This window comes from Talpa occidentalis, unplaced genomic scaffold, assembly GCF_014898055.3.
Source record: "Talpa occidentalis isolate TD23 unplaced genomic scaffold, MPIMG_talOcc4v2.1 talOcc4.15, whole genome shotgun sequence".
NCBI lineage: Eukaryota > Metazoa > Chordata > Mammalia > Eulipotyphla > Talpidae > Talpa > Talpa occidentalis.
The window spans coordinates 33361043-33374826 of NW_023601543.1; the positions used below are offsets into that span (position 1 = coordinate 33361043).

The 13784-nt window shown below is 42.9% G+C and overlaps 1 protein-coding gene across 1 annotated transcript in view; it reads left to right on the plus strand.

Moving 5' to 3' along the window:
• SYTL4 (synaptotagmin like 4) overlaps positions 1 to 13271 on the plus strand; it is a 53232-nt gene extending 39961 nt beyond the window's left edge. The window contains exons 11-17 of the mRNA XM_054695648.1: positions 273 to 451; positions 748 to 850; positions 1351 to 1512; positions 5464 to 5572; positions 7512 to 7611; positions 8637 to 8845; positions 10703 to 13271. Coding sequence (XP_054551623.1) covers positions 273 to 451; positions 748 to 850; positions 1351 to 1512; positions 5464 to 5572; positions 7512 to 7611; positions 8637 to 8845; positions 10703 to 10851 — 1011 coding nt within the window. The 3' untranslated portion in view covers positions 10852 to 13271. The remainder of the gene's footprint in view (positions 1 to 272; positions 452 to 747; positions 851 to 1350; positions 1513 to 5463; positions 5573 to 7511; positions 7612 to 8636; positions 8846 to 10702) is intronic.
• The last annotated feature ends 513 nt before the right edge of the window (positions 13272 to 13784 follow it).

Below are 13784 nucleotides of genomic sequence, written 5' to 3' on the forward strand. Positions count from 1 at the left end.
TTGGGCGGGGCAAAAAGTAACAAAATGTATGAAATGAGTGGGAGAAGAGAAGCTAACAGCCGAGGTTAGGCACGAGCTGATTGATTTATCAACGTGAACAACTGTGAGTGTGCTTCCAGCTTTTCCGTGTGTTCTAGGTGCGAGACTGTTGACAAGACTGGGTTATGGTATGGGCTTCTGAAACATTTGTGGCTTTATCATGAGGGGGAGATGTGCACCATGTGGCAGGGGGAGTATGCCTTCCCCAGATGTTTGTGGTGCTTTATCTTCAGAGTACAATCGGCAGCATGATGAGCATCTATAGTGAAGCTGGTGATTTTGGGAACATCTTTGTGACTGGCAAGATAACCTTTTCCCTGAAGTACGAGCAGCAGACACAGACTCTGGTCATCCATGTGAAGGAGTGCCACGATCTGGCCTACGCTGATGAAGCCAAGAAGCGCTCTAACCCGTGAGTGCTTCTGGAACCCGATGGATGCTCTGAGAGCAGGGCTCAGACCCTGGCATCTCTCCGGGCACCCTTGGATCGAGGCTATCACTTCCTGGAGGAGCAGGGCGGTGTGATGGAGAGTGGTTAGACGAGATGTGGGAAAGGACCAGGATCGGGAAAACACAAGAATGGCGCATCTAAGGGGGCTTGAAGTGACATTTTCATTTCATCATGGCACATGGATATGAGGAGCAGGAGTAATGAATGGAGTGGGGAAATGAGGAGAGATGACGAAGTACTCTCTCTTTGCTTTCTAGATATGTGAAGACTTATCTTCTGCCTGACAAATCACGCCAAGGAAAAAGAAAAACCAGCATCAAGCGGGACACCATCCATCCGCTCTATGATGAGATCCTCAGAGTAAGTATCTGGATCCTGAGGGCAGGAGAATTTGTGCCCTAAACTGCAACTGTTTTTCGGTGACATGGCGGGTTGGCCTGGGTTTCAGTGTCTGGGATACACTCTGGGTATCTGTTCACATCCTGACCTTCCAGAGAAGGGAACAAAGGGGATCTGGCTTTCTTGGATTGTTGTCAAGTCGGAGATTCACGTGGCCACAGACTTCATTTTCAAAATTCATTTGGCATAAGGAGGCTTCATGGAAGCTCTTTTTGTTCCAGTGTTCTCTTACCCACTCAAGGAAAAATAAATGAATTTTCCGGGTCCTCCTGTGGAATATGGTCGGTTTTTGTGAAATGGGGTAAGTTGAAGATCTGAGTGAGGAAACTCAAAATGCTTAGGGATTAAAGTAATTTTATATTCAGGACTTTGGACTTTCGGTATGTTTGCTCACATTCTTGAAAAATCTTTTCTGCAGAATTACCACCAACTAATTATGTTGGGCTTCTTTTCCTTCACAGTATGAGATCCCAGAATCTCTCCTGGCCCAGAGGACATTGCAGTTTTCGGTTTGGCATCATGGCCGTTTTGGCAGAAATGCTTTCCTTGGAGAGGCAGAGGTCCAGATGGATTCCTGGAAGCTTGATAAGAAACTGGATCATTGCCTCCCTTTACATGGAAAGGTAGTCTGCTTTAACAACTCCTTACAGTTTGGTTCTGAGGTAGAATTGTCTGCAGTGACCTCTGGTGGTCCATGCTGGTTAGTACCTTTGAACATAATCTTATGCAGGGTTCCAGCGCACTCTGCTGGGGTTTCTGAGCTTGACAGTGATTTCAGATGCACTTGTATGTCAAGTGCAGGTAATGTCTACTGTGTAGGCCAGGCAAAGGATGAAGCCATGGGTTTCCTTTGGAAAGTCTTTCATTTGTGTGCCAAGCTTTGCCTCCTAACCTTCCAGAGTCTGGGTGTATCCTAACATACTAACTTGCACTTCTCTCCAAGCCAAGCTTTGGAATGTATCCTAAACTGCACTCCTTTTATAAACTATCCTTTTCACTGAAGAAGTGAGAAGTACAGCAATTCATGGAGTTTCAACTACTGCGCTCTTGGGCAGGGACAATTTTACTTTGGAAATGGCACCTCAATTGATAGTGTAGAAGTGTGCATAATAGTGCCTGGGATCTGAGTGCAGATCTGGATTTGAATCCTGTTCTGTTATTTGCCAGCTAGGTAAGTCACCTAACTTATTAAAAAAAAAAACAACTTAGGTAAGTCATCTCACTTCCATGAGTCGAAGTTTCTTTATATAGCAAATGAAGAGAATGATAATATTCCTTTTTTTCAGGATTGTGTACAGAGTACCGATCTATGCCTCACACATAAAGGACATTTAATAGGTTACTGTCATTTTGGTTAAGATAAAATTGCTAAAACAGAGTTAGGATTCTTGATTATCAGATGTGTTCAATTGCAAGGTTCTTCTGTAAATTTTTTTTACACTAGCATTTTATTTATTTACTTTTATACACTAGAATTTTATTTATTTATTTATTTATTTATTTATTTATTTATTTATTTATTTATTTATTTATTTATACAAGCACTGGGTACAGTCAGAAGCATGGGAGGGTGAGAGAATTCATGGGAGGGTGAGCCAGAGCGGGGAACAGAACAGGCAGACTGAGGAAATACACTGCTGAGGGGAGCAGCGGGCGCAGCAGGAGAGGTCTGCGTACCATGTGGGACCCTCGCCGGTGCCCGGGGATCAAACCGGCATTGCAGAGGCTGCGGGTAGCTTTGCAGCCCAGCGCTCAACCGCTGCGCCACCAGGGGAGGCCCTATACACTAGAATTTTAAATGCTAAAAATAGTACTTGGTGCATAGACTGCCTTTGGAAAGGTAGACAAAAGACATAAAGGGAGCCTCTAGGAAGGAAGACTGAGGTAGGAGGGTGATTTTGTTTTCTCTGTATGCCCTTCTTTAACATTTGGATATTTTTTGCTATGTCTATGCATATTGCTTATTAAGAAAATTAAGGCTGTATGTGCACATGGTTCAAATTAAAACAACATTGAAGTGTATAAAAAGAAATGTAGGTTCGATTCCCTGGGGTGGGGGCAGAAAACACTGTTATCTACTGCTTGGATATCTTCATACTTTTATACTAAGCAACCTGAATGTCCATGTATGAGTTTATATTTTACTTTTTACACAAATAGGCTCATATGAACCTCATTGTGATTATATATCTCTCTTACTTCTTTTTTTCTCTTAACACTCTATCATGGATATCTATACTGTTGCTTACAGATCTCTACCTTATTTTCAGTGCTGTGTAGTATTCTTTCATGTGCCTGTGTGGTAAATGATAATTCATTTACCATTCCCACATTGATGGGCATTTAAATTGTTTGCTTTTTTGCTATTAAAACTGTGCTGTAATAATCTGAACCTTCTTTTGTGATTGTAACTCTAGGAGAAATTTCTGGTGGTGGAATTGATGAGTCAAAGGAAATGTACATCCAGTATTTTGATAGCTACTGCCCTTCAAAGAAATAATAACAACATTAAATCAGTCCCTTTAAATATAATAAAGCAGGAGAACAATTATCACTAAATTCTAACATATTATTAGACAATTAGACTTTTTAAACTATTTGTCTCATGGGCCTGTAGGGGCCTACATAATTTGATATACTTATATTGGAAATATCACTGTGAACTATTATGAGCTACTACCAATAAAAAGGCCTTACATCAAAGGGGAAAAAATACTGCATTAAAATGGAGGTATTTGCTTTTTGAAATTATACTGAGCCAGAATGAACATAATAACTAAAACAAATATGGCATTTCCCAGTAAATGCTAAGCTCCAACTTTTCAGAGTGCATTGAGTTCACAATCTAGACATCAACATATTATGTAGACATTTTATAAATAGCTGAAAGACCTCTTCAGGATTACATACCTAATTTAACTTAAAACATTTTATATTTATCATCTCTGATTTTTCTGTTTAGCCCTGGCAATCCATTTGCTTCTGAACTCAGTTTTCTCTTCCTGACATCCACCTCCCAATCCTTTTGTCTCTCTCCTACTTACTAAACTTTGTGCCTCCTGGGCATGTGGTACATTTCTCCAAGCGGATAGGGATTATGCCTTCCTGGCCTGGGTATCCTCAGTAGTGAGGGCTCGGTAAGAGCAGCCCTGGTGAACACTGACGGGTGGAAGGGCACCCCCAGCATGTTCCAGCTCATGCTCTGGTAAAGAGCAGAGCCATGCTAAGAGCAAGTAGAGAGAAGCAGTTCCACTGCCCACAACCAGAGATGATAGGCTGCTTGCTGCCCTCCCCAGACATTCGTTCACTCTTGCATTCATTCAGGAAGTATTTGTGGAGCACCTCCTATGTGCCAGGCACCTCCCCAAATGTCAGGCATACCAGGATGAACAAAAATAGGCCTGATTTGTATTCTCCTGGCACTTAGATTCTAGTGGTAAAGACAGATATATTTGCCAAAAGTAACAAACACATGTAAAATGAAAAATTGTGGCATGTTCAAATCCTCGCAACAGAGTTCCACCTAGCCTTCAAATCTTTGCAAGCTCTCTTTTTAAAAACATATTTATCTTTGAAAATCAGACAAATGTTGCATGCCATTCTGATGAGAAGACAGGAGAGATATAAACAGCGTTAAAAGTAAAAGCCTGCTATGGTCTCCTATTCTGCTCCCCTCCGTATAAGAAACAAGTATTACATTTGTCTGTATCCTTCAGGGTTTTTCTATACAGTGTAGTATACTGGTTAAAGGTATAGACTCTAGAACCATTTGGTCTGATTTTTGAATCCTGCTGTTGCCAATTACTAACTGTGTGACGTTGGGCAAGTTGCTTAACCTCTTCTGTTCCATAACCTGCAAAATGGGAATAATGGTACCTATCTCATAGGGACTATCTTGAGGATTAAACAAAATGATATAATTAAAGCATGTGTAACAGTGTCTGGCACATAGTGAGTGCTATATAAGTGATAATATTGTAATAATTATTTATATACATAAATATTCTCATGCACAGATACAGATACATCTTAAAGTAAGTGGGAAGTTTTGTCTGTGCTTTGTTGACTTATCTACACATCTTGGCTAGCTTTCCATGTCAGCACATGCAGATTCACTGATTGTTCTTGATGATTGCATGCCATAGGCCCTTTGAAAGCACTGAAGTTATTTAATGGAGCCTCTCATTTAATCTCTCCTATAATGATTAATTTTAGTTTATTTATACTTTTTGGCTATTACTAACAATGCTCATATGTTGTCAGTCCCTGATGTGAATGGTAGCCTTGCTGAAGATCTTTGAGGGTATGTGAAATCTAGTTACTGAATTCCCAAAGCAGCAAAATACTGAGCACTGGAGAAGACCCTTTGTTAGTTCTTCTGCAGCTCCTTCAGCAGAAACTGCCTTAAAAACTTGTAGCTATGATAGCCTTGGGACCCTGGATTGCATTCATGAGTAGAAGGATTTCCCTACACATGAAGCTGTGCTTGGGGTGATTTTAGAATCTGCTCAGCAGGAGGTTCCAACAACTCCTGAGAAGCCCAGCTTGACCTGTTGGGTTTGCCTGTGTTTCAGATCAGTGCTGAGTCCCTGACTGGCTTGCCATCACACAAAGGCGAGTTGGTGGTTTCATTGAAATACATCCCAGCCTCCAAACTTCCTGTTGGAGGTGACCGGAAAAAGAGTGAGTTTTCTTTGGGGCCCTGGATTTAGCACTTAGTTTTTCTGCACTGGATCTGTGTGAGGTAGTGCCAGCCAGTGGCTAGTGCTGTTGGAGAAACCAGATTGAGATGCATCCTGGATGATTCATCCCCTGGATCAGCTCCTAGTAAAGAGTCTTTTACTAAGTGCATCCTTTTCTGCAACCTTTAACCAGAAGAAATGCCTTAGGCTGGCATTCCTTTTTTTTTTTTTTTTTTTTTTAGATCATTAAAGCCTAGTAGCTGTGGCAAGCTACTAAGAGGGCAGATCAGAACAGAAACTTAGGGGCTAAGGAAGGGTGGTTAGAAGGGGTAGTGAGGTATGAGGGACAGAGTCGAAAGCTGAGGAAGAGTAAGTCCTAACATGGCAGACACTGTGCTAGGGACTAAGGATATGTAGATGACTAAGACACGCTGCCCTCCTTTACAGAGCTTAATTTAACCAGAAGATAGTCATTGCTAAAGGAGCGCAGATATGGGAATGATAAATTCTGTCTGGTTATAGTTGGGGGAGCATTAGAGAGGAAATGATGAGGAAACTGGACTTACAGCTGTGCCAGGCAAGAAAAAGATAGAGGACTTCTGGAAGAGGAGATAGCCTGAGCGAAAGTTTTGAGAAAGGCATGGTATGTGTGGATTGTCTATGAGCGTGAGGGAATGAACTCCTTATTTCAGTGGTGCTGGAACAATGGTACATGTGTGGGAGTGGGGCTAGCACTGGAGATGAGGTCAACTGAAAAGGGCCTTGAACATAATGGTAAGGAGTTGAACTTGGTCCATTGGCTATTGAGCCAAGGTTCTTAAAATGATAGTGACAGCAAAGCGTAAGCTAAAAGATTTGGGGAGTCAATAAGATCCCCAAGAGGGTATATGGAATAACCAGAGAAGAGAGACAAGCATAGAACTGTATGTAGGGAACAGCAACTTTTTAAAGGATGAAGAGAAGAAGAAAAGCCAGTGAAGTCTAGAGGGCCATCAGGAGAGAGCAGTGCTGGGAGCGAGACTTGTCCATCCTGTCGGTATACTAATTGGAGGCCGGTCCTGAGGAAGACTGAGAAGACGTGGTTCATAGGCATTAGATTATATTTTCAGTGGAAGCAGAAGCTGGAAACTAGTCTGAATGAATGAGGCAAAGAAGTAGAGGTGGTGAGTGTGGACTATTTTTTTCAGGATAATTGATTGCTAAAAAAGAAGAGATATGGAGAATAGCTTGAAGAGAAGATAAGGTTGAATGGAGATTTTCTTTTAGAAGGATTATTTGAAAAGAAGAGATGAGGTTAGCACATATTTAAATGGAAGGGATGGGGCCAGTGGAGAAGAGATACAGGTTTCTCTCGCTATCTGAAAGTAGAACATTCCTATTTGGTATGACTTAGTAGTTTATTTTGGGAGTCTGGGAGAGCTGTTACCATTAAGTTATATAGAAAAATTATTAACACTCCCAGGCCTCCAAAAATAACCTACCAAATCACCAAATAGGAACATTCTACTTTCAACTAGTGGGGGAAACCTGTATTAAAAATGGGTGAAGGGTGTTGAAATTGGTGATACCCAAGGAGTTCTATCGAGAGGGGATGACATCATAAACACAGGTAGAGGAATTCCCTCTTTTTCAGTCATTCAACAGCATTTATCTATAAAATGAAGACAGCAACTCATAGGGTCATTTTGAGAATTAAGTGCTTAATGTGGAATTTGACATAGCCCCATTTTCAATAAGCATTTGTGGCTATTGCTGTTGTTATTAATTGAACACCTATTGCTTACTGGCAGACACCATGCTAGATACTGAGAATACTAGTCAGGTGTGTTGTCATGGAGCTTCCTGCCTTCAGGAGCAAAAAGGGAAGTGCTATGTAGGTAAAGCTCCAGAGAAATCCAGAGGTGTAGGGACTTACTTGCTATGGCTGACATCCCTTGCAGGTAAAGGTGGGGAAGGGGGAGAGCTCCAGGTGTGGATCAAAGAAGCCAAGAACCTGACGGCTGCCAAATCAGGAGGGACTTCAGACACCTTTGTCAAGGGGTGAGTCCTTGGACCAGCACCAAACTAACCAGTTTCAGGCCAAGAAAGCTAAGAAAGGACCCTGATTTAACCTCTCTGTGAAGGTTCTCATATGTCCAACTACCTCCAGCACCCAGGTAATTTCATTACCTGAAATTAGGTAATGGTAAAATCTCCACTGCCACGTTTGCACTGGTCTTAGCTCAGTTTGGACTGGGCTGAAGTATTCATTTCAAAGAGGAGAGTAGGTAGACAGATAGGTCTGACTTCTTCCTTTATTGTAGATTTGTGCTTTTTTTTTTTTAAAGATTTATTTATTTATACAAGCACTGGGTACAGTCAGAAGCGCGGGAGGGTGAGAGAATTCACCAGAGCCAGAGCGGGGAGCAGAACAGGCAGACTGACGAAGTACACTGCTGAGGGGAGCAGTGGGCACGGCAAGAAGATCTGCGTGCCATGTGGGACCCTCACCAGCGGCCGGGGATCAAACCGGCTCTGTGGAGGCTGCAGGCAGCTTCGCAGCCCAGCACTCAACCACTGCACCACCAGGAAGGCCCGTAGATTTGTGCTTTTAATCCCAAATAAAAATCACTTCCCCCAACTGTCAAAGCTTGGGAACTCAGGTCTTTGTCCCTGACAATATTTAAGCAGCGCCAGCTTCCTCCAAATTATAAATCACCTCCACTAACCTAAGTTCTCTAGAAAATTGTGTTTGGCTCTGCCTGTAGTTACTATTATTGGTCTTATTTAAAGAGGACATGGCCCAGTGAAACCAAATACTTAAAACCCATTTTTGGTTTTGGTAACAGTTCACTAATAACATTATATTAATTTTTCCCTCCTGATTTAAAGGAATTGAATTAGGTTAAGACTGGAGTGGGGGCAGTAGGAACTGTGCTTCAGCAGATTCAAAGGAAGGAGTGTGTGTACTAGGATCTGAGTGTTGACTCACCTTCCTGAGCTAGGCCTGTGGTAGGGGAAAGGGGAATTTAGATAGGCCTTGCTAGCTTTGAGTAGATTGTTGATTACTCCCCACCCTCTGCCAGATACCTCCTTCCCATGAGGAACAAGGCCAGTAAGCGTAAAACTCCAGTGATGAAGAAGACCCTGAATCCCCACTACAATCATACATTTGTCTACAATGGTGTGAGGCTGGAAGATCTACAGCACATGTGCCTGGAACTGACTGTGTGGGACCGGGAGCCCCTGGCCAGCAATGACTTCCTGGGAGGGGTCAGGCTGGGTGTTGGCACTGGTGAGCGCCTCTCCCCCTTCTTCCTGCTCTTGTAATGGCCTCTTGTATCTTTCACTTCCAGTCTGCCCATTCCCTTCCCTACACAGCTACTCTATGACAAGAGTTCTCTTCTTTCCTTTCAGTTAACACACAACCAATATTTACTGAGTGCCTACTATGTGCCAGACTGAGGCAAAGGCCAAGTTTACACACTGTTACATGTACAGATAAATGTGACCCTCATTGCCTGGAATGCCATCATATTCCCACCCCCTGGAAATCTACAAACCTACCTATATCTGTACCCATACTTGCCATCTTCCATCCTGTTATAATGAAAGAAGGGGCCTTTCTAGAAAGGCCAAGCTCTTTCCAAGTGTTCTGGATCACATCCTCACCTTTTCAGTGACCTCGCTACTATAATCTCTCTTTCTCTTGTTTGAGCAGTTTCTGTATCTCTCTCTACTGGAGATGAATACAGATTTGCTCTGGTATTTCCAGTCTTAAGAAACAGAAATAAACCTTTCTCGTACCCCCTGCCCGCCCTCTCCCCCTCTGGGTTTCTTAAAACAAATTGTCTCCACTTCCTCACCTCTTGTGTTGTCCTCAGTCCACTGTGACCTGGGCTCTGTCCCACCCCTCCTCTGAGCGATGGCTTATGCCAAAGTTTTGTGTTCATTTTACTAGCTTTTTCAACACCGTTTAACACAGCTGATGACTTCCTTGTGCTTGAAAGATGTAGTTTCTATCCATATTGCTCTTCTTTGTGAGTTCCTCGTTCTCTGCCCAAACTTTAAATATTGGTGCTTCTCAAGGCTTAGTATTGAATCCTCTTTATTTCCCTATCTAGTCTCTGCATTCATACAAAGCATTTAGCACAAAGCATCTAGAATGATGCTCTCACAAAAGGAAGCCAGTGAATTTCAGTCTCCTTAGAACCCTTCTGTCAGTGGCTTCTTGAGCTTAGAAAATAACCCTAACCATGCCTGCAGACCCGGCTGTAATCTGGACCCTGTTCTTTTATGATCCATCTGGTGTCACTCTCATGTGCTCACCATGCTCCAACTGCAGTGGTTTTCTTTCTGCTCTCCGAACACACCAAGCTGGTGTGCAATTTATAACTTCTGCAATTCACATTCTCTCTGGAAAGACTGACTCCTTCCCGTCCACCTTTAGGAGACCTTCATCGAGGCACAGCTGTCCCCCTAGTTATTTACTTTCTGACATTTGCTTCACTATGTGAAATATGCCCGTTGATTTAAATTGTCTTCCCTATTCAAATGTAAGCAGGCAAGACTTTTTTTTTTTTTTTTTTGGCTTTGGTCACTGCTGTATCTGCAGAGCTTAGAAGAGTACTGGCACACAGTAGGCCCTCAGTAAATGTTTGTTGAATGGATGACCGTACAAGAGAATAAAAATGAGGCTACATAGAACCTGAACTTCAGTCCTGGAGTCTACAACTCCAGGGTGTAGAACCATCCAGGTTCTGGGTGGTTCCAGAGGACAAGAGTGACTAGAGAAGAATGTGTTCAGCTTTTTCTCTTAAAAAAAAAAAAAAAAAAGAAAAAAGCTTAAGCTTGACAAGAACAGAAGGGCAGGCACTCTGGCATGAGGTGTCAGACAAAGAAGAGCTCTAGAACAGCCACTGAATCAGAGGTCTCTAGCTGCTGTGTGCCTCTTAAAGTCCCAGTTCATCAACCTCACATCTCTTGATAGTCTCAGGAACCCAGAAATAGCTGTTCAGTGAGGAGCAGTTTGCAAACTGTGCCCCAATCGGCCCATCTTTGTAGAGCTCTGTCTCTTCAGCTGTCTAACCATCTTTCCTGGTGGGCTAAGGAGTGGGGTACCTGTTCAGCCTGCTCTGGTGTTTCTCCTCAGGGATCAGTAATGGGGAAGTGGTGGACTGGATGGACTCGACTGGGGAAGAAGTGAGCCTGTGGCAGAAGATGCGACAGTATCCGGGGTCTTGGGCAGAAGGGACTCTGCAGCTCCGTTCCTCAATGGCCAAGGAGAAGCTGGGCTTATGAGTCCCTGCCCTTCTCTGCGGGTCCAGCCCTGACCAGGGCAATTGAGAGGAAGCGAAGAAACCAAGAGCGAACATTTATAATTTCATGTGTGTGTGATGTATGTGTGTGTACAAACTTGTATTTCTACACATCTAGCTGCCAAAGTGATGCAGGCTTTCTCCCTCTTAAAGCAGGCGCGAGAATGAGGGTCTCTTGAAAATGTTTTTATTTATGCAAAATCTACCCTATTTTCAGAGCCTTGTCTTGCTTGTATCTTTGTGAGGTTGAATTAACTCTAAAAAACCTTCCAAAACGACTTTTTATCTCCTGTCTTGCTGTCCTTGTTTCCACTTCCCAGGAAGCCCCATTACCTTTGGCATTCACACTTACTTAGAATTCAAAGCGAGCCCAGCTCTGGGAGGCAGAGTTGGGTTGCTGGAGAGAGAACGGGGAAAGAGGGGTGTGGGTCCTCGCCGTCATCTCCAGTGTATGTCTGCTTTCAGCTCATTTCCTACCTTGATAAATTTCTGGAACTTGGCTTTTGTTTTGTTTTTAACTAATGTCTACCTTGCTTGGGGTCTAATGGTTTTCCTTCAAATGCTAAGAATAGTCCTCAATTCCTATCTGTTCTAGACATCTTCACTAGACCTTTGGTGAACCCTTATAATGGGGCTGTTTTAGAAAAGCACTTTAATTAGATAGTGGCCTTTTGATTGAGTCATAGAGATGCCCAGCAAGAGCTTCTGGGTGGTTCCAGAGGACCAAAGTGACTGAGGATGAAGTGTCTCCCAGCCCAGGCTGAATTCTTTGCATTGGAAATGGATACAGCGGTTGTTGGAGAGAAAGATGAGACACTTCACTCGCGTAGCCCCTTAGTCTTGGTGTTCGTGGTCACAGGTAGACACAGAATATGATCTGTGTACTGTTCTCTCATCCAGAATAGCCAAGCACCAAGTCAGCACAGTGTTTCTCCAGGATGGGCATTGTTCATGCCCCAAGAGAATGCATTCAGGGAATCTCCCAGTTTCTCTGACTTCTTTCTTGCAGTGGTTTCAGTTTCTGTTCTTTCCTCAACTTGGCCCAGAAGAGTAGTGTGTTGAGAGCTTTCTAAAAAGGGCCTAGTGTTCTGAGGCTCCTTTTCTGATACATGTTCCTCTAAACTGACCTTTCTATTCTTACAAGTATATGTACACAGAGTGGTTTGTGAGAGGAGTGTATACTGGTGAAGAAATCCCTTTCAGCAGAGTCAACTAGTTGACTCTCCTATTAGGCCACTGGGCTGAGAACAGCTATGGAGGTTTCTAATGAATGTGTGAACTGAATGGAGGGGAGTTTTTAAAAGGTGTATTTGGTATAGATTACTACTGTAATGGAAGGCATAACCTGTAATCCTAGACTGTAACTTGCTCCTCTGTTGTCTACCCCCTGAAATCCTGAAATGAATGTGTGCCCCCTCAATAAAAGCTTTCTCATTTGTCAAATGTTTGTTTGCACTTGTCAGTTCTATCAATGCTTTTGTCTCCATGTCCTGACTTACTGTTGTTGCTTTTCATGTGGCTTGAAGGATCAGAATGAGTGTGACACCTTTCCCTAACCATCCTGTGCATATTCAGAGAACATTTGCCTTTCCCCACATTGCTATCTGATACCTCCACTCCCTTGCCCTTTGTGTCTGGTGTCTAGAGAGTTACTATCCATACCCACCCACTCCTACCACCCTGTGCATGTTTCTTTCTGGATCTTTCCATTTCTATAGGAGATAGGACCTTTCTTTTTCTTTCACTCCTATTACCAGTATTTAGTTTTGAGAGATAAATGATGCTGATGCTAGGTAACCCATCTCAGAGATAAGACTCTGGGTTTCTAGTAGAACAGTAGTGATTCTTAACCTCTTAGGCAAAAGGGCATGAAAAGTTTGAATTCCTTTTGTGTATAAGACTTTATGCTAAGCAATTATATATATTATTTCCTTAATTTCTCCAAACACCATCTATAGTTGGAAAATTTTCTTTTTTGCACATGATGAAAGTCAAGCCCACTGTCATACAACAGAGTTTGGGTTTGAATGTGACTCTCCTGTACCATGCTGCCTCCTGTGAAGGTGATGTGTGTTATGGGCAGAGATTCAAAGGAAGGGATGACTTCTAAAATATCTCAAAGAAATACGTTTAGTTTACAAAGTAGGACAATCAGAATGCTTTGAATGTGAACTAATCAACTTACTGACTGAACAGCTTCTGTGTGTGTGTGTGTGTGTGTGTGTGTGTGTGTGTGGTGGGGGGCAAAGAGGGGTGTGGGCTAACCCCCTTTGGTCTGGCTGTGGACCTGATGTTGCTGCTGACCTTTAGAAGTTGGAATGTCTTGAATCAGTCTGCAAAAGAGGTTACAACCACTTTACCCAAAGCAAGATTGATGTGCCTTGACTACTCAATAAAATGAAACTCAACAAAAGCTCCTTGCCTTTTTTTTAAGCTGGGGGAGCATTTATATGTGAGAGTCAGACCTGGGGGGACCTCTGTTCAGGAGACAGCGAGCCGCCTCATGTCATCGTCCGGGCTTCGGCCTGCTAGCTTGCACTTGGTGTTAGTGATAAAGACAGGGAAGTCAGTCATCTTGCCTAATGGTCAGTCTTTGCCTTTGGAACAACAGCTCCTGTCTGACCGGAGATTTCCCACATGAACTCATATTTTGCCTTCTGCCCATAACTTGCCTTTTGCCCATCATAGTGTCTGTATTTCCCTGGAGGGAAGAGGGAAAAGGGACCTAACTTTTTGCTCCAAGTTTGATTATTTCTTCTGTGTTTCAGTCCCCCCCCCCCAGCAACTGCCTAACTTTTTATCTTGCATTTTTTAAAAGGGATTTCTACAAAAATCCCAGTGGAAACAGCTTCTCTCTGACTCACTATCACCCCCATATGTTCTGGGCTCGTGATTTATGTCCCATTACTCTGCTTT